General features: G+C 39.2%; 1 protein-coding gene across 9 annotated transcripts in view; it reads right to left on the bottom strand.

Annotated features, from left to right (window-relative positions):
• Positions 1-27,650, bottom strand: part of utrn (utrophin) — a gene marked incomplete at both ends in the record, with an annotated part of 350,347 nt that overhangs the window by 18,739 nt on the left and 303,958 nt on the right. For 5 of the 9 annotated variants that reach the window (XM_079802801.1, XM_079802799.1, XM_079802796.1 and 2 more), the window contains 4 exons: positions 10,070-10,135; positions 13,467-13,532; positions 13,800-13,838; positions 22,205-22,341. In XM_079802801.1, coding sequence (XP_079658927.1) covers positions 10,070-10,135; positions 13,467-13,532; positions 13,800-13,838; positions 22,205-22,341 — 308 coding nt within the window. Of the gene's footprint in view, positions 1-10,069; positions 10,136-13,466; positions 13,533-13,799; positions 13,839-22,200; positions 22,342-27,650 lie in introns of those variants that run through there. The other 4 variants (XM_079802800.1, XM_079802802.1, XM_079802798.1 and 1 more) reach the window with 2 other exon arrangements.

Below are 27,650 nucleotides of genomic sequence, written 5' to 3'. Positions count from 1 at the left end.
GTTTTTCTATGTATAGTTTTTATTTAATTTTGATCTTTGGGTGTAATGTGACCTGCACAAATTTCCATGATATTTCCTCATGCGTATAAGTGCGCGTGACCTTGATCAGAGCAAATATTAGACTGCATATGGCAGTAATAAAGGAAAAGAGTTTCATGTTTGATCTCTAGTGGAGCATCAGTGCAGATTTGAGACTCAGACCTCCCTCTGAGGAGGAAGGCCAGGCACCGGCTTATTAGCTCTGTAATTATCATACGCTTGTTCTGTGAAGGACACCCGCTGAGCTCGCCTCAACACGCCCACACCAGTATAAAGCAAGCTCTGAAGTCTTTAATGATGAGCGCATGATGTGCCAAACTCTTAAAGGGACATATTCTGCACTTTTGAAGCATTTCAAGTGCACTTAATCTAAAATTACAGCACCACACAGAGTCATAATTTAGTTAATTTTCTACCCTCCCATTGACTGAATTAAACAGGCTGTCAAAATGCTACTGTACCTTTAAAGGGTTAGTTCACCCAAAAATGAAAATTCTGTCATTAATTACTCACCCTCATGTCGTTCGACACCCGTAAGACCTCCGTTCATCTTCAGAACAGAAATGAAGATATTTTAGTTGAAAGCTGATGGCTGAGAAAGGCTTCAGATAGGCCTCCATTGGCATTCAGTACATTTACACTCACAAGACCCATAAAAGGCACTTAAAACGTCGTTACAAAGTCCATCTCACCACAGTGGCTCTACAATAATTTTACGATGCGACGACAATAGTTTTTGTGCGCAAAAAAAAATCAAAATAACACCTTTATCCAACTTGTTCTTATCTTCCGTGTGTGCCTCCACGACGCATGCGCGAGAATATGACGTAGCGCCGGGGTTCGGGAATCCATGAAATGCACACTTAAGCCCCATTTTGAGAACAACGCTGAGACCTAAAGCACGATCAATGTAGAATTCAACAGCTTAGATACGCACGTCTTCCTCTGCTTGTAAACAAATCGCTTCTGGGTCATGTGTCCGAACGCCGGATCTGCGTCATATTCTCGCGCATGCGTCGTGGAGGCACACACGGAAGACAAGAACAAGTTGGATAAAGGTGTTATTTTGATTTTTTTTTGTGCACAAAAACTATTGTCGTCGCATCGTAAAATTATTGTAGAGTCACTGTGGTGAGATGGACTTTGTAACGACGTTTTAAGTGCCTTTTATGGGTCTTGGGAGTATAAATGTACTGAATGCCAATGGAGGCCTATCTGAAGCCTTTCTCAGCCATCAGCTTTCAACTAAAATATCTTCATTTGTGTTCCGAATATGAACGGAGGTCTTACGGGTGTCGAACGACATGAGGGTGAGGAATTAATGACAGAATTTTCATTTTTGGGTGAACTAACCCTTTAAGACTTTGATATGTAAATGACTGGTTAACCTTGTAAATGACTAGTTGAGACTGAAAGGTGGGCGGGCACATGTTAATGAGCTCACTGATGTAATGGCATAATGATGATGATGATGATTTCTGAACAGGTTGTTTTTGGCATATCTTAGCATACATAGTACATAGTACCAATTTCTGATTATTTCAAAAGAGCTCTATATTCCAAGGTATGAATTAGCAGGATAAAAATGGCAAGTGGAACTAGATTTGTTAAGTTTCTAAAGACAATGTGAGAGGTGTTTGCCCATATTATGGCCAATTCACACTTCATCAACCAACGCAGACCATCATCAGATTACATACGTCACTTTTCCGACATACCATGACCCGACAAAGGCTAATTGAGCATGTTTCATTGGTGAAACAAGCACTGGCCAATGGCGACAGACGCAGATGTAACACACTCACCAATGAGTGTGTCTGTTGCCGTTGGTTCAATGTGAATTGGCCTCTAAACCGGTACACAATGCCAAAGGTGTTGTGAAAGGTTGGCACGGTGTCACTATGGCGTTCTGAGTGGTTTTAGCGAGTTTATATGGTTGCTAGGTACAAAAGTATTGGTGATACTTTCCTCAAACCCCATTAATGAATAAACATGACAATATTCTTCACAGACACTCAAAAGACTAGCTGCTCCTTCCCTTTTTTGTTACTTCAAAGTTCCTCTTTCCTTATGAAGCAATTGTCTCTCTTTCAGGGATGTTCCTCTAGTTCCACTTTGTTTCAACTTTCCAATTTTCTTCTGCCACTCGATGAATCTTTTGTCTTCATTTGTCTTCTTCTATGCTTTCCGATCCCACTTTCTCATTTCACACAAAGGGCTTTTTCAGACAAAAAATTGGAGGAAAACTAAACAATAAAGGAGACTAATTTAAGTCAATAGGAGCTGTCGAAAGGAGCGCGGCTCCCAGCAGGTCCATTAGCAAAACAAAGTCACAGAGAGTGTGTGACAGGAGCCGGATTCACCCGCCGTCTCCTTGTTATCGGCCCATTACTCACTCTACCTGTCTAACTCTCACGCCAGAGTGAGCTGATACATTTCACAACTCAAACTCAAAATCCTTTACTACTGAAACTGCTGAGATCTGCAAAGATCTCCAGGACAGGCATGTGCTTCCACTGACTGACCTGACAAAAACAGACAACCAACTCTTAATACAAACAATTCTGTGGCCCTGTTTACACATGGTATTAAGATGTGTTTTGGTTGATTGGATCACAAGTAGACGAGTGAGACACATACCCGTTTACACCTGGTGTTCGTCTCTTTTGTCCACTTTCAACCACTTTTGTCCTGATTTCTTTGAGGGGAGGGTCTATGGGCGGGTAAATGTATGGGCTTTTTCAGGTCTTACGATCTAATGGACGTAATAAGCGTGCAAAATTTATATTGAATGCACCTGGATACGACATGCAGAGAGCAGCAGCTTTCATTTCTGCTCTGACAGCCGCAAGACCAGCCGAAAGCAGTGAATGTGTGTTAGAAATCAGGAATGGAGAGAGAACATTGTGCTTGGGACGTTTTTTATCTTCAAATTATACTTGGGTTTCCAGACACAAAAGTTTAAATCCCGTCTGGCTAGTGCTCTTCGCATAATGTTTACGCATCATTGGCAGAGAGTAGGCGGCCTTTTGAATGCATTCGACCACATGTGCGTTTACACTACAAGAGCAATCCGGACGAATGTGTTTTCAACTACTTCTGGGAGTCGCCACATTTCTGTATGAATGGGTTTCCATGGCCGAGCATCTTACATCACCAAGTGCAATACAAAGTGCGGGATACAGTGGGGTAAAGCACGCCGCCACTGGACTCTAGAGCAGAAGAGACGTGTTCTCTGGAGTGACCAATCACGCTTCTCTGTCTGGAAATCCGATGGACGAGTCTGGGATTGCCGGTTGCCAGGAGAACGGCACTTGCCTGACTGCATTGTGCCAAGTGTAAAGTTTGGTGGAGGGGGGATTATGGTGTGGGGGGTTGTTTTTCAGGGGTTGGGCTTGGCCCCTTAGTTCCAGTGAAAGGAACTCTTAATGCTTCAGCACACCAAGACATTTTGGACAATTTCATGCTCCCAACTTTGTGGGGACAGTTTGGGAATGGCCCCACATGGATGAGCGAGTTTGGTGTTGAGGATCTTGACTGGCCTGCACAGAGTCCTGAGCTCAACCCGATTGAACACCTTTGGGATGAATTAAAGTGGAGACTGAGAGCCAGGCCTTCTCGTCCAACATCAGTGCCTGACCTCACTAATGCTCTTCTAGAAGAATGGTCAAATTCCCATAAACACTCTCCTAAAGCTGTGGAAAGCCTTCCCAGAAGAGTTGAAGCTGTTAGAGCTGCAAAGGGTGGGCCAACTCCATATTAAACCCTACAGATTATGAACGGGACGTCATTAAATGTGCATGTAAAGGCAGGCGTCCCAAACCTTTTGCCAATATAGTGTATATAATTATTCCATATAAATACACATGGATGGACTATATATGTTAATATGTATCAAAATATTATACTTTATCTTATATATAAGTATGCTATTTATAATATATTGTGTTATCATACGTAAACCCCTAATCTGGATGACTTCAAATCAACAGATTTTGCTAAATAAAGCATGAACTGCTCAGTATGTACGGTTGAGAGCAGTGAATTGTAATTGTAATTCAGCTAAAAGAAAGGTTTAGCCTGCCTAAACGCACTGCAATATAACGGATTTAACTGTCCAGACAGACGGACCCAAGAGGAGAACCCTCTCCTCAGAAAGCTCAGAACAGAGTTTTGAAGGAAGCGCCGGGAACGAAGAGAGCTTTGTATTTGTTCCATTACACTGGAAAGAGGAGAGACAGATCTGGAAAGCATTCAATCAGAGTGGGAATGCAGTCTGAAGAACAAGACTCTGACAGAAAACCACATCACTGCTTACATCTCCCACAGGACCGAGGGAGAGAACGGAAAGATAGACACAAATTGGAGACAAAGCGATCGCATGCTCCCCTTCTCTCTGTGCAGATGAGATTTCGCATCTAGGCAGCTGCTGTATTTCGCTGCAGGGCTGAGATGAGATGAGGACACAAAAAAAGAGGAAGGGGTAAAGGAGACGTCCCGCTTGTGTCTGTGATTCTGCATCGGCTGCATTGATCAGCTGGAGTGTAAACAGAGTTCATAAGCTCTAAACCCCAGAGCCAACAGGAATGGGAAATGAGAATGCTAACACGAGCATGCATATAAAGAAAGCGAAGGGGTGGATGAATTGAATGAGAAAGAAAATGAAGGTCAGAGCTGTGGCATAGTGGTTAGTGCATGTGGCCCAGACAGGCTGAGCTGTGCTGCCCGTGGGAAATGCAGGTTCAGATCAAATGTGTGTCCCAATCCTGTTTATCCCCTTTCTGCTAAAAAATACTGGCCCTTATTATGCTTTTTCTTATTATAACTTTCATGTAGTGTGTAATGCAGCGGTTTGTGAATGGAAGGCCTGGAATTCAAGAATGCTTTGGAATATAGACCTAAGTTTGGTCTTGTTTTAAAGCAGACACTCGACAGATTATTGCTGAAGAGAAGGAAATTCAAAATATGAAATTATGAATAAGTTATGGAAGTTTAAATTTACTGCAAATAAAAAATACTGTACTAGATATTTTTTATTTTATATAAAATATGTATTTTACAAAAATGTTTTTAATCTAAAACTACTATAAAATCAAAGCCATATGTCTAATCAAGTTGTGTTCCAAATTTGAAGTTGATATCACAAAAATTGAAGTCCCCATGAGATTTTGTTTAGGCGCTATACCAAAAATAGCCACTGGGTATCATTCAAATTCCATTGATTGTTTTTTTGATGCATTTTCCTGTAAATTTCTGTCCAAATGTCACTTCCATCACAAAACGGTCACCAAATATGGAACCTTGAGACTCGGACCTTTCCGACGATATGCGTTTTGTCAAGATTAGAAAAGATTTTGATTATAAAGTAGTTAAAATAAATGTTGTAATATGAAACATGACACCGCCCACTAGGGGGAGGAGCCCGCTAGAATAATTTAAAGTACCATTTCCATGTTAACGCAATGTCCAATTTCAAAACGGTTTTCACAGGATGAATTTTGAGTTCGTAAGCTTTCGAATGATACCTAATTTATGAGGACTAAAATATATTATACGAAAAAGGCGATCAAAAAAAGAGTGCCCGGTGTCCCGCCAGCGGGACGGTGACAGTTAAGAGGTTAATGTGTCCTAATCCAATCCCTCCTTCTAATGTTTGTCATTCTCTACTTTAGCCACGTACAAAAAAAACTAAAACATTCCCAGACAAAAGTGGCGATGTTGGTGCAAATTATCATTTGAATTTAGCACAGATCCCATTCCCTCTCTTTTTCAATTATAACTTGTTGTCAAACTCTAGAACAGCTGTAAAATAGAAATGAGCCCTCAAAATAAAAATAATAAAACCGAGCAAGCGAGTTTTAATGGCATTTTCAAGTGGGAAATCTTGCCTCTTGCACTCAATTAAACCCAACAGATAATGCCATTACACACCAATCCATCACAAACATTGTAATGAAAACACACTCCCTTCTCTCTCGACATCTCAGAGACACACACAAGCAAATATATGATGTTGAAGAGTGTGCTAATGCATTAGGTACAGAGATAAACAAGGTGTTAGCGGGACACCAGGAGGAATGGAATTAGTTCCGTCTACTTAGAGTGAGCCGAAGAAAAAACACAGAGAGAGAGACAGGGAAGAGAAAGAGACAGCAGAAGTAATTCGATTTATGAGGGATGCTAATAAGATTTATTTTAACACCACTTTACAAACTGTCGGCAAACAGAAACTCGCTGTTTACACAGCAGTAAAGTCACAAATACCAGCATCAATTTGATTCCCGTCCTGGTAAAACTGACCATCATCTGGTTTACTTAAATTTATCCCCAGAAGTGAGAGGAATCTGACCAAACGTCTTCATCTTCAAAGTTAATACATGTGCATGAGTTTGGTCTGTAGTCAGTCTATTACGTGAGATAATTAGACAGAAAAGCAAATGTCTGTGTGTGTGTGTTTGTGATTGTTTTCTTTGTGAGACTGTGTGCTCTTTAGTGACGTGCTTCATAGGAGCTGACAGTGTGTGTGTGTGTGTGTGTCTCCGTCATCATCCACTCGGGTTCAGAGCTGCAAGGCTTTTTTGTGAACTAGATTTCAAGCATCCTATGTTGCCTCTGTCACTGCATTGATACTGCTAGTAAAAGGTTTCCTTCACAACAATCTTATAAAGAGTTCAAATGTCACATGCGTCCACAGCATCTGAGAGTGAATGAATGTGGAAGTTCATTTCTTTGATAAAGATCAGTAGCACATCACTGTTGTCCTCTGTCCATTCTTTTCATTTCTTTCATCACGCAGAGAAATGAAAAGTGATCCCAACCTTAAAGTGCTCAGGTGATGGAAAACAGGAATTTCGTGAAATAGAGTTCCAGACATACTCAAACATTCACAAACTCGGTCCACAAAGACCATGCATTGAGACTAAACGGCAAAACTCTCATGCAGAGATCACAAACGTATTTGACATCATTAAAATACAAAATTAAACTATGTACACATTGTTATTGGCTCTGAAGGATTCAGTGAGTAAACTGTTACGCGATTAGTTGTAAGTTATTGAGACTTTTTGAGTGATTCATTAAAACAACAAAACATGTTGTCTAAATGGATTATTATATCCAGTCTTTTTTTCCCTCAGTACATGTGATTCAGACTAAAAACTCAGCAACCAATCATAATAGTGGTCATTTACATACAAAAGTCTTAAGGGTAAAGCAGCAAAATCAGCTAGTTTCATTTAATGGCCAGGAGAGAGGGTCAAAAAATAAGAGACATTTCAGAGACTCACAGTTTGAATAGCAGTCTATTTCATACTCATCTTTCCCTATTACACTAGATCTCTCCACTTTATCGCTTTTTGTTTCTCTCTGTCAGCATCGAGACCTGAAAGATCTGATTCAGACTCCACTGGCACCAAAGCAAATAAGAAACACGGCTGCATTTATTTGGGTCATTTCACGCCTTTATAATTAGCAAACAAAAGCCTACAGCACACGAATGGCACAAATCAAAACTACAGCAGGACAGTTCAGCACTTAAAGGAACAGTCCACCCAAAAATGAACGACGTATGGCGTAGGCGTAGCGTAAGCTCGGGTGAGAACTGACAAATGTGGAACTGCTGAGGATAGAGCAAAACAAAACACCAGTCACGAATTAGAAGTCTAAAACGAGAAGTATTTCGACATATAGAGGAGCTATGTGCGTACGGCCGTTGCCGGAAAACAGTGGTTATAGTTTGTAAAGTTTTAAATATAGATATTTTTCTTACACACTTTATTAACCCCTGGAGCCGTGTGGAGCACTTTTATGATTCGGATGAATGCACTTTTTTGGGCTTCAAAAACTATGGACCCCTTCACTGCCATTATAAAGCTTGGAAGAGCCAGGATATTTACTAACATAACTCAGATTATGTTTGGCTGAATTAAGAAAGTCATATACACCTAGGATGGCTTGATAGTGAGTAAATCATGGCGGTAATTTTCATGTTTGGGTTAACTAACCCTTTAATTCGCAATAGATATAATAAACAATTCAAATAACAAATAGCTCCCTCTTGCGACAGCTATTATTCGAATTACAAACAAATGCAATACAAAAAATAGCAGCAAATATTAATCTAAACAACAGAAATGGGGTATTAATCAAACACGCACATGCTACCAGAGTTTATTTTCATTTTAATAACTCTAGTTTACTCAATTGAGTTTTAAAGTGTCCATTTAAATGTGTTATTTATTTCATTATTTCTTAAAATAAAACAATGACATTATTATTTCAATGATTTAATATCGCCTGTTTTTGCTCTATTTCGCGAACGAAAATAGTTCCAAACAACGCAACACATGCCGGTGTTTCGTTACTGAATGAATGAATCGTTTGAATGACTCACTCATTAAGACAGTCAAATGCTTCGTTCCTGAATGAATCAGCCGTTTGAATGAATCGGTTGAAACTCAATGGCTGTGTCCGAAATCCTATACTCTCTTGAGCAGGTGCTTATTTTGAATAAGTAATTACTTCACGACTGTTAAAAAGTATGTTCTATATAGTATGAATGTAATGTGGACGTACTATATTCGCCATGTTGTCATTATCATGTGACCACAAATCCTCTCCTGTAGCCTCATGGGATAGTAAAGTGTCCATCGTATGCACACTTCAGAATCTCGCCGGAAGAAGTAGATCATCCAGGGACTTTTTGCCTACTGTTTTATGAGTACTGTAAAGTCGGACAGACTGTTTTTTGCCTACTATATAGTAGGGAAGTATGCGATTTCAGATGCAGCCAATGACTCACTCCTTAACAGTGACTTGCTGCCACCTACTGGCGGTTTTAATTTCACATTTAAAGGTGCAGTGTGTAGTATTTATGAGGATCTATTGACAGAAATGCAATATAAATATACATTACTATGTCTTCAGTGGTGTATAAAGACCTTACATAATGAAGCGTTATGTTGTTATTACCTTAGAATGAACAATTTCTATCTCCATACACCGCGGGTCTTCTTTCAGTGAAGTCGCCATTTTGTGTCGTAATGTTTCTACAGTAGCCCTAAATGGACAAACTTCTCTACAGAGCGCTAGTCACTCTCTGCTCTCACCGCCCCCGTAGCTTCTCTATAGCCGCGTTTCCACTGTTGGGCCAAAAGCAGGCGTGCAAGTCCGTGCAGGGCCAGTCGCGTTTCCACTGTCACTTCCGGGGCTTGATCGGGCTTCGACGGGGCTTCCTCATGGCCAACGGCCAGGGTTTCTTGGCCCGCCGAATACCTTGGTCCAAAGCGGGCCAGCTCAGGTCAGAGGAGTGGTTACGAACAAAGGCGGAGTTTATGAGTTTGGAGACTGAAGCGCCACGGGCACGGATGATTTCATATACCAGAGCATCAGCATTAAAGACTTCCCGGTTAAATACATTCATGTCCCTTTGAAAACAGTAAATCCATCTAAATGGCATTTCAGATTCTGTGTTTCCTCGGTATTGCATTTTGTTGATACTGATTTAATTTGATTGGTAACAGCCCTTTTGTGTCTTATTATTCTAACTGAATTTATTGATTAAATGTAAGAATTTGACACAAAATATAACAAAAAAATGGCTTTATGAAGGTAAAAATGGCCATAAAAGGTAAAAATCAATTCAAACTTATTGGAAAAGATAATTTCTGTCACTGATGCGAACTGACTACCGCAGAGAATATGAAGAATATCAAAAACTTAGGCAGTCAGTTTTAAACCTGACAAGGTACCAACACAACAAAACACTCAGTCTAATATCGTCTAATATTGTTATCAAGAAAATCCCAGAAAATATTGATATCATTTTTTGTCAATATCGCATACCCCTATATGGCTATATTTTACAGCTTTTTTCACTTGACATAAAATAAAAAAATTTTCCCCAATTCCTTAAACTGATTTACCAGAATTTCACCAATGCATTCAGTGCAATGGCCACGAAATGAAAAAAAAAAATGGATACATTTAGGATAAAGACTCACAACAATGTGTGTATATTAAGGACACTCACATGCTTCCAGTGGCCGAGCTGCTGTCGGTGGGCAGAGAGCCATTGGAGCGCTCCATCTGGGCCAACCTGAACAGACAGAGATCGAGACCAAAATGAGACCAGCATGACAGCATTACAGTGTTTATTAGGATTAAAAGGAGGCAGGATATGGATTTGTGTGCCTTCAAGGCTCCACTGTGTCTGAGCATGTTTATTCATGTGCTGGGTGATCAATGAGAATATCAAACTATAAAAATGTAAACTCAAATGAGGCCACTGGTGTGACCCCCCCAATTCTGAATAACTAGTGCTAGAGTAAGGAGTTTTACTTTCACTCACTCACTCACTCACACACACACACACACACACACACACACACACACACACACACACACACACACACACACACACACACACACACACACACACACACACACACACACACACACACACACACACACACACACACACACACACACACACACACACACACACACACACACACACACACACACACACACACACACACACACACACACACACACACACACACACACACACACACACACACACACACACACACACACACACACACACACTCATGACTGAAGACTTGTCCCGATGGATTACAGTCTCATAGAGTTCCTATAATGGGATAGAGGCTTCAGTCGTAGTCTATATTCACAATCCCATAATAACTGCCTGTGTGTGTGATAGTGACATTGAGAGAATCTAGCTGACGGTGAAAATCCATTTTCGAGTCTTTATGGGTAGAAGGTCAGCGCTGGAGGCAGTCGGTGCATTTGTGCATGCGTAGTATGTTTTCTCTTTTTTTCTTTGAGCAGGTGTAAATCGAATTGATACGCGCCTAATATACTCTATGTGGCGGCAGATTAATTTGGCTTCGGCAGAGAGCCAGAGGTCTAACGGGGCATGTGTGCATTTATTCTGCTCATCTGTCACCTCTCTCACACGTCTGGCCCTGCGGTGATGCAATCTGACAGTGTGAGGGAGGCTGAGCTCATGCTGCGCTCATGTCATGGCGGAATTACTGTAATTGCTAACGTTAATGATGACAGAGAACATGGACTTATTCAGAAATTACTAAAAATATTAGTACTTCAGTAAAAAGTAATTACTTTAATTCACAGTACAAGTAATTTGGACTTAATTGAGTTATGAAATCATCAAATAAAAAATGTTTCATGGAATATTACAGTTTATTATAAATTATTTATCTGTGCACATCATTTGTTTTTTAAATGCATGCGTCTCGTAATCTTTTGTCAAAGTAATGGTTACACTTAATTTTTAAAGTGCCATAGTTACATTGGTCTTACTCAAATAAGTACAGAGTAATAATAATCAACTATACAGAAATTTCAGAGAAACAAAAATGGATAAAGTCTACTGAATATTCTAACGGTTTCATGTTTCTCTCCTTTCTTGCATTATATATTGCAGAATTGTATATGTTTTCTTTGCATCTTAAGTGTGTTTTTCTCACTATAGGTCCATTTATCTCGCTCACTGGGGTTGTAAGGCAGTACGTGAGCTGCTTACATACATTTATTGTGAAAGTTGCTTATACAAATAATTTTTAATTGAAAATGTTCTTCTTCAGGTTTATACATCCAACATCAATAGCCAATTTAAGTTGGGAAACAATATGTTGTATTTATAATGTCACACTTACTATTTATCTGACAGTTTAAACGTTTTTACATACATAAAAATAGATTGTTTTTTTGGAAGGGGGTCCCTAATAAAGGTTCAGCATATTTGGGGGTCCTTGGCATCATAAAGTTTGAAAACCCCTGTACTATAGGGTCAGGGTTTGGTTTAGGGGTTAAGTACTTGTAATTATGCATAATTTACTGTTATTACTATAGTAAGTACATGTAGTAACGTGTAACTACTTCACCTTAAAATAAAGTGTTACCAAAGTAACCCTTTTGCAGCAACATCTCTTCTCTTTTCTGATGACGTGTTTAGTGGCGCGAGGGCGGGGCAACCTGCTGTCACTCACATGAGATCCACCAATAGCAAACCACAACCATCCAATCGTTTCAACACGGACCAAATCAAGTCTCGCCCTACATTTGTTCTTGTTCCAGAAGCCGTTTCATTCATATATATCACAATAGGGAAGAAAAGACTGTCTCATCTTCCATTTTATGCCTACTTCAATGATAATATTTAATTACTACATCAATAGAACCCTGAAGTCTAGTTCGCCGCTGATTCCTTCGAGATTTTCCTGTGGGGTTTTATAATGGGGTTTTCAATCAATGAGAAAAATAAAGCCTGTGGTAAACATAACTTGACATTGCTTTGACGTTTTGTTCTACAACATAAATTACACACACCGAAAACGTGAATTTTGAAGCGGTTATGTTCACTTTTGAAAGCGTATGTTTTCTAATACGTAACAGTTCGGGGTGTGAGTGTGTGCAGTAGTGCTGTAGTCAAGACCACCCAATCCAAGACCAGACCAGCGGTCCTTAACTTCATAAAGATCCAGAGTAACCTCCGACCCGACGCATGACGTACATGATGAACACGGAAGCCCAGAGGATAGAGCAAAAACAAAACACCGGTCATGAATTAGAGTCTAAAACGAGAATGTTTAAAGAGAAATGCCGGAGCATTTGGATATAAGAGAAGAGGGGCTTGAGTTTGTCCTGTGTCATATATCGTCGACTTGCATAGGCCGTCTGGCAGAAGTTAGTTATTTTACTTATAAATATAAATATTTTTCTAACACAAACGCATAACTTCGCTTCAGAAGGCCTTTATTAACCCCCGGAGCCGTGTGGAGCAGTTGGATGATGGATCGATGCACTTTTATGGACTTCAAAACAAATAACCCATTCACTGCCATTATAAAGCTTGGAAGAGCCAAGACATTTTAAATCTAACTCTGATTGTGTTTGTCTGAAAGAAGAATGTCATATACACCTAGGATGACTTGAGGGTGAGTAAATCATGGGCTAATTTTCATTTTTGGGTGAACTAACCCTTTTAGACCGGTCTTGAGTACTTCAACACTAGCATGCAGTGTACATTGTAGAACAAAACGTCAAAGCACCATCAAGTTATGTTTTATCACAGGCTTTATTTTTCTCATTCATTGAAAAAAAAAAAAAACATTATAAAACCCCATAGGAAAATCTCAAAGGTGAATTAGGCTTCCGGGTTTTGACGTCATACCTGCTTATTAAGTAAAAACACAGCAAAAACAGATGCATCCAGTATAGCATTCAGAATTAATTTGATAATTTGAAATTTAAATAATTGGCAGCCCTAGTTTTCACCAGACAGACATCTGTAACAACTGTATTTCTAAAACGACATGAACGTAGCATGACATCAGTGTGGTTGGTGTGCTGCAATGCTGGCAGTGAGATATACTGACCTGCTGGCGTACTTCCCTATCTGTGAATGCGTGTCGTCATGAGGGAGTTGTGGCGACGGAGATAGCCTGCGAACAAAAACACAAGCATAAAAAAAAGCACACTCAAATATAACCCAACAGCAAGCTTGATTCTAAACATGAAATGTGTCTGATGATCTACAGTGAAGGCCATGTGTTATTGGGACGGACAAACTGAGGAAGAAGGTTAGACAAAAAAAAAATAGATTAAAAAAACAAAAAGGGGTGGAGGGGGGCGTGCGGGTGGATCTGCCATTCTGCGCGTGCACTGATGTGAGCAGCATGCTGTACTGATGGCTGACTGTAGATACTCACTCATACTGCTCCGGACACATGCTGATGAGAGTGACCGGACTGCAGGAGGGACAACAACAAAAACAAGGGGAAAGGAGGGGGAGTGGGGGGAAGGAAGGGGAGGAACAGATTTTTTTTAGGGTCAGAGGTCACACAATATGGAGGTCAGATCCAGACAACAATAGCCGCGTTTCCACCGCAGGAACTTTCCATTTCCATTTATGCATTTGGCGGACGCTTCTATCCAAAGCAACTTACAGTGCACTTATTACACTCACCTAAAGGATTATTTGGAACACCTGTTCAATTTCTCATTAATGCAATTATCTAATCAACCAATCACATGGCAGTTGCTTCAATGCATTTAGGGGTGTGGTCCTGGTCAAGACAATCTCCTGAACTCCAAACTGAATGTCAGAATGGGAAAGAAAGGTGATTTAAGCAATTTTGAGCGTGGCATGGTTGTTGGTGCCAGACGGGCCGGTCTGAGTATTTCACAATCTGCTCAGTTACTGGGATTTTCACGCACAACCATTTCTAGGGTTTACAAAGAATGGTGTGAAAAGGGAAAAACATCCAGTATGCGGCAGTCCTGTGGGCGAAAATGCCTTGTTGATGCTAGAGGTCAGAGGAGAATGGGCCGACTGATTCAAGCTGATAGAAGAGCAACTTTGACTGAAATAACCACTCGTTACATCCGAGGTATGCAGCAAAGCATTTGTGAAGCCACAACACGCACAACCTTGAGGCGGATGGGCTACAACAGCAGAAGACCCCACCGGGTACCACTCATCTCCACTACAAATAGGAAAAAGAGGCAACAATTTGCATGAGCTCACCAAAATTGGACAGTTGAAGACTGGAAAAATGTTGCCTGGTCTGATGAGTCTCGACATTCAGATGGTAGAGTCAGAATTTGGCGTAAACAGAATGAGAACATGGATCCATCATGCCTTGTTACCACTGTGCAGGCTGGTGGTGGTGGTGGTGTAATGGTGTAGGGGATGTTTTCTTGGCACACTTTAGGCCCCTTAGTGCCAATTGGGCATCGTTTAAATGCCACGGCCTACCTGAGCATTGTTTCTGACCATGTCCATCCCTTTATGACCACCATGTCCCCATCCTCTGATGGCTACTTCCAGCAGGATAATGCACCATGTCACAAAGCTTGAATCATTTCAAAATGGTTTCTTGAACATGACAATGAGTTCACTGTACTAAAATGGCCCCCACAGTCACCAGATCTCAACCCAATAGCGCATATTTGGGATGTGGTGGAACGGGAGCTTTGTGCCCTGGATGTGCATCCCACAAATCTCCATCAACTGCAAGATGCTATCCTATCAATATGGGCCAACATTTCTAAAGAATGCTTTCAGCACCTTGTTGAATCAATGCCACGTGGAATTAAGGCAGTTCTGAAGGCGAAAGGGGGTCAAGCACAGTATTAGTATGGTGTTCCTAATAATCCTTTAGGTGATTGTGTATTTTACAGGGTCAATCCCCCTGGACCAACATGGAGAAAAGTGTCTTGCTCGAGGACACACTGGTGGTGATCGAACCAGCAACCTTCTGCGTAGTGGTTTAACCCACTAGACCATCATCTCCAACAACTTTCCCCAGGAACTAAGGACTTTGGGGTGGTACTCGGTGTGTTTCGACCGCAGGAACCAGGGTCTAAATGAAGTTCCGGGTAAAGATTTCCCCCTCAAAACGGCCCTGCTCATGAGGTAGTACTTTTTCAAAGTTCAGGAACTTTCGGGGCTGGGACTTGAGCGCTGAACATGCTGATTGGTTGAGTTCACGCAACCACCATATTTAAAAGTCTGTTGTGGTGTGTGCAGTAAGAGTCGTTTGCTATTCGAATCAACAATGAAGTTTAAAAAATACGGCCGCTGGACCGACGACGAGGTTCAGGCTTTATTAAACTTATATGCGGAGGACGCAGTCCTACGTCACTGGACTAATTTGCCTAATCTTCACGGTACTTTAGACCGCAATGGAAACACAGACAGCAACAGGTCAGGGGGAAAAAAGTTCCTGGGACAAATTGTTCTGGGTAATTTCACAAGATGTGAAAGTGTCCTGGCTGAAATACTCCTCCAGAACTGTAGGGGGCAGCGTCATTCTGAACTCATTGAATGATTACTAACGTGTTACTCAAAGATGAAATCGCCATCATTTACTAACTGTCATGTCCTTTCAAACCTGAATGACTTTTTCTTCTGTGGAGCAAAAGAAGAAATGTCAAAGAATAACCAAGCTGCTCAACTCCACACACTGAAAGTGAAGAGGACGCAGTCAAACTCTAAAAATCTGCATTCAAAGCCCATGTATTTTTATATAACCGAGTGAGAAAACAAAACAAAACATTGAAACCTTTATGGTGCTTTTTTGGCCCAGATCACTTTACGCTTCCATTGTATGGAAAAGAGCAGCGTGAACATTCGGATAAATGCCTAGTTTTGACTTCAATGAAGCAAACATAAGTCATACGGGTGAGTAAACTCACTCCTACAAGTCTACATCCCCACCAGAAGCCTTCGCTCAGCAAAGCAGCGACGGCTCGTGGTATCACCACAGAGTCATGAAATCCCTCTCCAGAACATTTACGTTCACTGTTCCTAGCTGGTGGAACGATCTCCCCACCTCCATCCGGAATGCAGAATCGCTGACAGCAGCTAAAAACTCATTTTTCCTCTATTCCCTCCCTACTCTAGCCTATGCTACTCCAGAACTTAGTATTTCAGGCACGTGTTGTGATTTTTCACCTCTTCATGACGGATCGCTTCCTGTATTCCTCAGTTGTAAGTCGTTTTGGATAAAAAACGTCTGCTAAATGAATAAATGTAAATGAAGATTCCTTCAGTAAAGCCTCTTGCAAACGTGTCAGTCGCATCTCCTTTGCGCACACACAGAGCAACGCTTGGCCTCAGAACTAGGCGGATCAGATTTCCAAACCAATCTTTAATCTTTAATTCCATTTCAGTGTCTTTTAAAGTGAAAACTTCCTGTTAATCGCACACGGCGCAAAGCATAAAAGATCAAACGCTCGGCTCTGACTCGACAGGGACAAGTTTAATCTGCTGGAGACCCTAGTGAACCTCAGTTTCTCTTGGAGAGGATGAAAACTGTCATATTTGAGACCATTCGGCAGATGAGGCGATAATTGCAAGATGAGAAATTCAAGGTTAGATCGGTTAATGTATGCCTTTTTATGTGACATCGTAGAGCAGGGACATTCCTTCCCTATCCATATCCAGCCTGGTCTCACTCTTAATATGCAGGTATTAATATGTAACATTTAAGGCGAGACACTACAGGCAAAAACACTGTCTGTGTGATTTTGAGATTTTGGGCTTTTCATAAAATGTTTTTTCAGATTAGTGGGGGGAAAAAACATCCAAAATACACTTTTAAGTGTATGTTTTATAGCACTTTATCTATTTGTGCATATCTTTAAAGGCTGATTTCTTCAAAATTAGTTTTTTCTCCTGCTCTGAGTCAGAAATCTGCACTTCAGCAGCACTTACTTATATATAATTTGCTTGACTTTATACAACATTTTATGGCTAAATGATGGAAATAATTTTTTTTCTATCAGTTGACAGTATTTTCCGATGTATGGAGTGATAAAAAGAGATATCCATAATATCCTCTGTAAAAACCTTTGCCTCTAATATATCAGCATTTTGAAACTGGGTTTGTCCAATGTTCAGGGTTTTGTTCTAGAAATGTATGCAAATTAGTGCATTTAATTAGATAATGCCTCATTTGCATATTTGAATATACCATTTCAGAAAACTTGTAATGCAAAAAAAGTTTGTGATTATTAATGTAATCAATCAATTGAGTAAGTATGGTGATATCTATTAGTTTTTTTTAGTTTTTTTTTTTTACAAAACATACTTTTTGGATGGATGCTTAAACATACAATATGGTTTATATACAAGTTCTTTTATATCATTAATACATTGTATAATTACCATTGTATATTAATTTTATAGACACATTTTAGATCCCTTAACCCTATCCCCGAACCTAAACATAACCATTTTATCGACAATATAAAATAAAATACAAAACAATGGACAGAAATATGTAAGATATGTAGTTACAATATAGCATTAAAATGATATTTTGAGCAGCTAATCCCACTCCTACCTCCAAACCTACCCATAAACATTTCTTAAAAATATGTAAAGACATTTATAATTTGTTGCAAAAATATCAGAAGCAGTACCAAAAGTAGTCCAAATGATGATGCATTTGCAGTCCTCTGTGTTGGTAAATAAAACTTTTGTATGAGGTACAGAGCAAAATGTAAGTTATTAATCGCTGAAAATATTATCCAGATTCACTTTGTGTACTTCAAAGTACACCAAACCGAAACACAACATGTCGCAATCTGTGACGGAGCAGGCGAGAGCCGTAAACATGTTGTAACTAGACATATGAACATTTTGGCCGATACTGATAATTCTTTATATTTGAAAGCCGGTAACCGATATATTGGCCGATAAATCTGAATCCAAATTTGTATATAGTTTTTGAAAGCCTGATTACAAAAACAAAAGGCTCACTTTTAAAAGCCATGTCAAATCACATAATTATGATGTTCTCATTATAATTTTATGTAGCCTAAATGACTTGCACTGCACATGTTGCACTTAACCGTATTTTCCTTTTTTGAGGTGATTCCAATCATATTTCAAGTGTCTCAGTTGAAGGAAATAATTCATTATTTAATTGCTTAATAAATTGGCCAGATTTTCTTATCGGGCCGATAGCGATAACATTAAAATATTCCGATACCAATTTGGTGCATCCCAAGTTGCAAGGCTTCTTTTAGTTCATAACGAGTGCGGGACTTGATGTTTACAGTCGCTGAATAAAGACTTGAATTTGAGTCTTTTCTTCGGAGTCGTATGGATTTGGATTACAGCGCAAGAAAAAGTTGATTGCTTTTGTCGCATTTTTTGTGTATTTTATGTTTCTGTAGTCAGACAAATGCAACTGAAAACATAACGTCATTAATATGAAAACTGAATGCAACAGAATCAAAACATTAAAGCCATAAATGTAATATTCATATAAATAAGCATTCCCACACATTTGTGCATCTGTAGGGTTGTTCAAACGTAAATGTCTGTTTTCGTGCTGTCAATGCTGTACATGAAAACGTAAGTAAATTTACGTTCCCTTTACGTGGAAATACACATGAATACTCGTGAGATCACGCTGCCATATCCATCACACTGCAGGATTGAGGCATTCTGGCCTTTTTCACAATTGATGTGGAGACAAGAAGTCTGGGATGAGACTCTCAGACATAATGACAGAGCGACAGAGAAACTCTTTTCTTTTTTATAAGGTCAGTCAAGGCAAGAAAAGTGTCTTTTTATAGCATTTTCAAAGTGTGAAAGTTAACCTAAAATGGCATTTGCAGCTCATTTAACTTACTCCTGAGGGCGGGACTTTCATCCACTGGGAATTGATTGGATCTCGAGCCTCTCGACAGAACACTTCTTGCATTAATCTATCATTATTTACTATTATTGCTGTAATCTTTATTACATTCATGTTAACCAACCTTATGGGCCCTATTTTAATGATCTGAGCTCATGGTCTGAAGTGTCTGGCGCAGGTGCACTTAGGGCATGTCAGAATGCACTTTTGCAGAAAAAATGGTCTGCGACCCAGGCACATGGTCTAAAAGGGTTGTGCCTAGTCTCTTAATGAGTCATGGGTGTGTTTTGGGCGTAATGTGTAATAAACCAATCAGAGTCTCATCTCCCATTCCCTTTAAAAGCTAGTTGTGCTCACGAATTCGCTATTTACATGGTGGGATTTGCGAGTGGAAAGACTGAACGCTTCTCCAGAGAGGAATCCTTTTATTTTTAATATTTAAAAATGTTTGTGTGCTTCTGCGCATCCCTGTGTGTGTAATAAGCAGAGTTGAACACCCGCCTATAGGTGCAAATTACTAACACACCCTTTAAATAACACAATGAATACTGTTGGCGCGTTGCTGTTTTGAGGAACTACTGGTCTAAAGTAAATGGCGCAGTCGATTTTAGTTCCTCAAAATAGCAACATGCCAACAATGCGCCTGAGCACACCTGGTTTTCAGACCAGAACGCCCATGGGCGAACAGATGGGTAAATTTGCTATTTACACAATGTGGTGCTGGACGTGAAAATGATAACCGTGTCGGGCTGAAACTAGCGCAAATTTTTTTTTTTTTGTCACATTACGCCAGGTGTATGATAGGGCCCTATGTAACTCTGTAAACTAATGTCAAGATTTGAGCAAGTAAAATTAAGAACTGTCAATTTTGGTATCATGGTGACTTTAAAAAATGTAAGGTTTAATTAAAATGTTAATCAAAAATAACTGACTCCCTCTCTGGCGAGGCATGCCAGACTTATCCAATCATTTAGTTTTAAATAAACCCTGCCCCTCCACAATTGTCTGCAAGCTCGCAATCATTTTTGAGTGATACTTTTTTTTTCGTTTGTAACATTGCACATATTTCCCGTTTGGAATAATATGCACTGATTATATGTTTGACCAGGAAAATGAATTGATGAAGTAAAAAGGGTCGATTACATTTTTCATGTTGACTTTCAGGCCGAAGGAAAGGCGGCTGAAGAGGGAGAAATATGAGTCATGTCAAAAATAAAAGGATCCAGTTATCTAGGCTGTTAAATGGCTGGTTTGTTGAATCACTATGTACAGAGCGCTGGACTCAAAGTAATGAGCGATTCTGTAAATTAGTGCTGACAGAGTCAACAAACACGAGCGCTCTAATAAAAGTCGCTCAATATCCCCTGGTGCTTCTGAATTTCAAGAAAACCAAACACTGCACTGTTTCATTTTGCTCTTGAAAATGACTCAGAATATATTTCAACCGCGGCCATCACTCTTTGTTAAATCTGACATGTGCCGATGGAGTTTATTCATGCTTTTGCACACCGCAGCGCGTCTGTTCAGAAACCTGAAAATCAAACGTTACATGAAATGGTCTGATATCACGGTGCGCTCAGATCGGTTGAATGTCATGCTAACGTGGAACGACAGGAAGCCTGTGCGGCGCAAGCAGCCATTTCGGCTCTGCTCGTGGGGATTTATAATCAGCCCCAACTGAGGAAATGGGTCATCTGCAGTTCCTTGTCATTTAGCAGAAGACTCTTCCCGACACAAACTCATGAAATGGTCCCACTGGAAAACCACAAGTGCCTTAATCAACGGTGGTTTGGAGATAAGGCTGAAGTGGGAACTGCAGAACTCTCCATACACATAAATGGGCCACACTTGAGCTCTGTTCCAAAAACACTGAACTGCCTGGAGCGGCGTTTAAAGACATCATACAGTAGGGCACGCTCCCAAACCAGAGGCTGCATAATCCTGCTGCCTTCCAAGATACCTTCTTTTGTTTTAGCATCACATGTATCTTTAGCAGAAAATGTGTTGCAACAAATCCAGTGGAAAAAAATCCATCTAATATGACATGCAAAATGAGAGAAATGTAGATTATGGACCCTTTTCACATTTCCAGGGTTCTCAGAAGTCATCATGAACTATCATTTTTTGCGATTCCATTTGCTCCAATAGCTTTGACTTTCCAAAAGAAGAAAGAAGAAAACCCTCTGTACTCACGATATAGTACTATCGCGATATTTTAAACCAATATAAAGAGAGTATATTATTATTTTATTATTATAATGAAGCACATATTCTCCCATTGCATTATTATACATTATATTCAACATTAAATATAGTAGTTCAATGTAGTAATGTCACTGATACTCCGAAAACTTTCATTTTTTCCCTCACGAAGTAATCGTGCTTTCAAAACAGGCATTATGATGCTGCCTTAATGTGCGTTCACATTTATCGTATCACGTGTACAGTATCGCACATTTTGTGGGGTCATTTCAATAGGAATCCGCCTGATTGGGAGTTTCACATGAGGGCAAGGTTCCCCTCGCTCATGTTCAAGTTAGATTGAACTGACACACAGAAAGCTGATAGGTTTGAAAGTGACTTCTGTGCTTCATAAATCGCTCCACTATCGACAATGGACCATTTTTGCATACAAAAAATACCTAGGTTTTGGAACAGAGCTTGAATTTTTAGAGGCTGGATATGCTAATTATAGAGATATTTAAAGATTTATCAACATTTCTGTACAGAGAGGAAATCTGCACTATGAAGCGAGACATGTCGGCAATATTTGACACACTTCTCGATAGTTCTTCAAACCCTGCAGTGTGAATAACCTCATTGTGTGAAGGCTGTAACAGCTCTCCGGGCGAAGAAAGATAATGATTGGAGGTGGCAGAAAACCAGAGCCTGAGGACAGTCAAATTGCAGATATCACTCACATACAGAAGTATTTTATTCTCCTTTAAGATGCTTACGTTTCCATGTTGTCTCCTTCTAGGACCGTCTGGACGGGCAGATATCCCAGGCGAGGGTGCTTGGCGAAATACTTCTTCGAGCGGAACTTGTTTTTTAAGACTTTGGTGAAATCTCGCATGTCTTCACCTGAGGTGGTCTGAAAAGAAGAGGAAGAGAGATGATGGATGTGTAAGTGGATTTACTTTATTAACAATTGTTCAAAGCAACTTTTATACAATAAAGGCTGAGAGTCACTAGTGGTTTGAACCCCTAGTATTAAACTTTGCTGTGTAGGCGTTGGTAGGGCCAATTTAGCAGTTTCACTCTGAATCTTTCATATTTGAAAACGTTAAGGTGCATTAGAGTAAGAATTATTGGTAAAACTTTATTTTACAGTGTCCTTGTACCTTTGTTACATGTACTTACCATAGTAATAACAGTCAATTATGCATAATTACATGCAACTAACCCTAAACCAAACCCTAATCCTACCCTAACCCTATATTAAGCACATGTAATTACTATATAGTATACTATCCAAACCTAAATGGTTGTAATTCAAGAATGCTTTGGACCAAAGACCTAAGTTTGTTCTTGTTTTAAAGAAGACAAGGCAGATTATTGTGAAAGAACTTCAAAAAAGTATGAAAAAGTTATGGAAATGTACATTTATTGTAAATCAAAATGTACTGTACTAAATATATTTTATTTTATATGAAATATATATTTTACAAAATAGTTTTTACCCTAAAATAACTATACAAATCAAAGCCATGTGTCTAACCAAGTTGTGTTCCAAATTTGAAGTTGATATCACAAAAATTGAAGTTCCCATGAGAGTTTGTTTAGGCGCTGTGCCAAAAATATCCACTGGGTGACACACAATCCATTGATTTTTTTTTTTTTTTATGCATTCTGCTGTAACAAATTAATAAATTTCTGTCCAAACATCACTTCAATCTCAAAATATGGAACCTTGAGACTCTGACCTTTCGGACGATATGCATTTTATCAAGATTAGAAACGTTTTTGATTATAAATGAAACACGGCGACGCCCAATAGAGGAGGAGCCCACTAAAATAATTCAGTACAGTTTCTATGGTAATGCAACGTCCAATAACAAAGCGGTTTTTACAGGATGAATTTTGAGTTTGTTAACTTTCGAATGATACATAATTTATGATAATTAGTCAAATATGTTATATAAAAAAGGCGATAAAAATATACTTTTTAGAGGATACATTTTTATGGATAAATACTAAAATATATGTTTTATATTAAACCTTTAGCATGAAACCAAAGTTTCAATGAGTCAAAATGTGTGCATCGGCTTTTTGTGACAAAGGTCAGAACTCCTGTTATGAGATTTGTTTAGGTGAACTCTTATCATAAATTAATCTATTACTGTTCCTATATAATTTGACATTTAGGAGTCTTATGATGCATTTGTTTCAGTTTTCTTTGGTAAAGTACAAACAAACATTTTATTTAAATCAGTTTTTTTTTAAAAACCATGTCAATGTCTTTACTGTCACTTGATTAATTTAAAACATCCTCACTGAATACATTTCTTTAAAAAAAAAAAAAAAAAAAGCTCTACATCTACTGACAAACAGAATTTTAAATTCTTTTAAAAGGTGTTAGTCAAGCAATATTTGTACAACCTCTTGTACACAAGGCATGAAGTATTTTTTTTTTTAATATTTATAAATATGCCTTATGAGCCGCATCAGTTCATGTTCAGGTGTTTTGAGAATGAAAACCTAGAGTTGTCCCTGTTTTCACCTAACAGGCACGCAATGACTTACATTGAGGGATGTCATAGAAATGCCCCAAGCTACACAGAATATCATAGAGACTTGGCATTGAGGTCTTTTGTCTGAGCCAGAAAGCCAACCACTTAGAAACCATCCCAAACACCCTAGCAACCACAGCAAAGCCCTGGAAACCATCCAGAAGGCACAACTCATATTTTCTCTAATTAGGTGACACATAAACACACACTTGCATCATTGCTTTTGCTAACAAATGGGAAATGCGGCTGAAGGTTCTCTACATATCTCTGACCTGAAAACACAACTTTATACTCCTTTATATTTAGAAGTGCATAAAAATAACCGCAGAAGGGTAAGCAGACACAAGCAATATGCACACCTAAGAGTTACACAAGTGGACACTCTCAAAAATAAAGCTTCAAAAACTGGGTTTTCGCAGTGATACCATAGAAGAAACATTTTTTTTTAGGGCCCTATCATACACCCGGAGCAATGCAACGCAAAGCGAAAGTTTTCTGCTAGTTTCAGCCATTTTCACGTCCAGTGCCACGTTGTGTAAATAGCAAATGTACTCGCGCCCATCTGTTCACCCATGGGCGTGCTGGTCTGAAAACCAGGTGTGTTCAGGAGCATTGTTGGTGTGTTGCTATTTTGAGGAACTGAAAACGACTGCGCCATTGACCAACAAAAACCTGCTCTAAAGTCAATAGTGCAGTATTATGTGCGTTATTTAAAGGGTATGCTAGTAACATACGCCTATAGGCGGGTGCTCAAAACACATACATGCATACATACATACATATTTACATACACAGGTACACTCAGCAGCACACAAACACTTTCAAATATTAAAAATAAAATGATTCCTCTCTGGAGAGGATGTAAAATGGCATGTAAACAGCGAATCAGACATGGTGCGAGTGCAACTGGCTTTTAAAGGGAATGAGAGATGAGACTCTGATTGGTTTATTGCTCATTACGCCCAAAACACACCCATGACTCATTAAAAGACTAGGGACAATCCTTTTGGACAATGCGCCTGATGCGTAGACCGTTAAACTACCAAAAGTGGATTCGGAAACACCCTAAGTGCACCTGTGGCATGCGCTTCAGATCGTTGTTATATCAGATTGTTATAATAGGGCCCATAATGTGAAGAACATTTTAAAAATCCATAAATAATCTTTTGCGAAATGGAAAGGTTCCATGGATGTTAAGTCAATAAACAAGCTTTATTTGTAAGAGTGTACACGTACACACGTTTTGGGTCAGTTTGAGGGAAATGCAGTCTAAAGAGAGCACGTAGAGCTCATTAGCCCAGCACTACTGTACTATTTTCTCTCACACACACACACACTGGCACTCTCAGAGCACACACGTCCCCACAGATCCCACACTGATCCATCCACACGCATCTCATCCTCCAGTTGACTACTGAGCCGAGGTGTTTCAATCCAGGATTTCTTTGTCTGCGTCTCTGCACAAAGTCGTCTTTATCTGCACATATTCCCAAACCAAATCCTATTTATCTTGCAGTCTAGACCAACCGAAAAACAAGGATGTGAAAGCCCATGTATCACAGAAGGATTCGGTCTCCAACATTTTGGTTTGATAAACTCGTCAACCCACAAGACCAATGGTACCCATAAACTCCAGATCTGAAAGCAAGACGAAAACGAGACAATCTTGCTGTTTAATTACAACAGCAAATTGCCTTAAAAATACATTTCCATTTAGTTTAGTTAACATTGTGTGATCTCTTTTGCACATGTGCATAAGTAAACTTGCAGAAAGATGGATCACACTATCACACTTTTTACATCAAGAACACACCAATTTGTGTTTCTTATAAACGCATACAAAGCATTTTATGAAGTCTTTATGTAGAATAGTAATGCAAGTAGATTGAGATTTTCATTAAACAATTATTCTTTAAATTAATGTCTGTTCCTCATACAGCCATCATAAGGCATCAGAAGACTTTGAATTAGGGCTGTCATTTTCACTACACTATTACCTTATTATATTATAGTTTATTATATTATTTTGTGTCGTCTCTTTGTTGGCCAATGAATCACATTTATAACAAAGAGTGTAGGGAGGCGGAGAGCGAGTCTGTAACCATTAAGGCTGGGTATTGACAAATTACATTTCACGAATTCGCAATCTTGCAATTCAATTAGATTTTGATTCAACATTGATTATTTTGGATATATATCAGACACAGTACATGGCAAATTTTCTCGAGTACAAAAAAATCTCTCAACTAATGCTGTAAACTATAGCCTACATGAGAGTCAGTTGTTATAATATTGAAAGTTAAAATTCATTGATTTTATACAAACACTTAAATTGCAATCAAGGAATAAAGTTATAATGCTAACTTTACAATTACATAATAATGTTTCTACTCCAATTCATTTTTTGTTTTTTTAATGTAAACATTTAAATGGTGGCTGTCATAAAAACCTGAAGGATTCAAACATGCATTAAATATTGAAGAATTATAATGAATATTTAGTCAAATGCATTTTTCTAGCTGACTAACGTGTTTATGGGCACAGAATATGGTTTTTCTGAGGTGAATGTGACGTTACATGACATTGTTCACAAGCTGTATTATTCACGTTTTTTCCGCGGTTAAAACCCTGATTGAGCGATTACATGAGACATGATATGGATTTTGGTAAGTTGTACTGTATCTTTTAACATACATTCAGATGTTCAGTTATGTTTATTTCGCGCTGTAATTGGTATTAAAGCGGAGGAGATGATCAGTTCCCGTGAGCTGCGCATTGCCACGATCTGTCACATCATTAAACAGCTCCAAAATGGTATTAATTTTATGAATTTCGTAATAAAATGGACATTATTCAAAATCTGAGACTTTGTTTCATATATCAGTAACAAAGCACAACATGAGTAAATGGTGTTTTTCATGTTTAGGGGAAGTTTTCCTATTAAAAAGTACCCTAAAGTTCCCGAGTTGAACACAGCACATTACTCATTTAGACTGACACTGGGATAAAGAAACTCTTTGTACCCCACAACTAATAAAAACCATTTCGCAACAACAAAAAGCAATATCAACACAATGAAAAAGCAATAACGGTGTAACAGCCCAACCGAGGGCCACAAAAAGCATATTCTGTTCAATATTGATCTTCTGCTCTCTGAATGCTGATGACAATATTCGCTGTTGATTCGCAAGTAAATGTGTTTTATAGATATTGTGGAGTGAGTGTCTGGGATATGCCAGTTTGAAAGGAAATGAAAGGTATTCTCTTCCTGTCAAGGGAAGTATCCGGACATTTCACAACTGCTGTATGTGTGTGTGTGTGTGTGTGTGTGTGTGACAGAGGTCGGACAGGAGTGATGAATTCAGGATTACTGCTGCCTCCCTGAATGCCAACCGAAAACAAAAAGCCAACAAAATGACCGGACAGAGATGATGGAGGAGAAACAAGAGTTTATATCCAAACATAAAACAATATATCAGCCACTTGATAGTATTAAAAAGCAGCTGGTGATCTCCAGAAAGCAGTTCAGAGCTCAGCGCTGTCAACACAATCTTATTATATAACAGTTAGTTCTGGCCCAGTAATTTAATAGGACGAGCATTGTTGTCTGTGCACTGAAATGTTTTACTGCATCACTTCTCTTACCTAGAATTACAATTCTATAGATCAC

Source organism: Gobio gobio, assembly GCF_949357685.1.
Source record: "Gobio gobio genome assembly, chromosome: 21".
Lineage (NCBI taxonomy): Eukaryota > Metazoa > Chordata > Actinopteri > Cypriniformes > Gobionidae > Gobio > Gobio gobio.
This window is presented reverse-complemented; position numbering and strand designations above follow the sequence as displayed.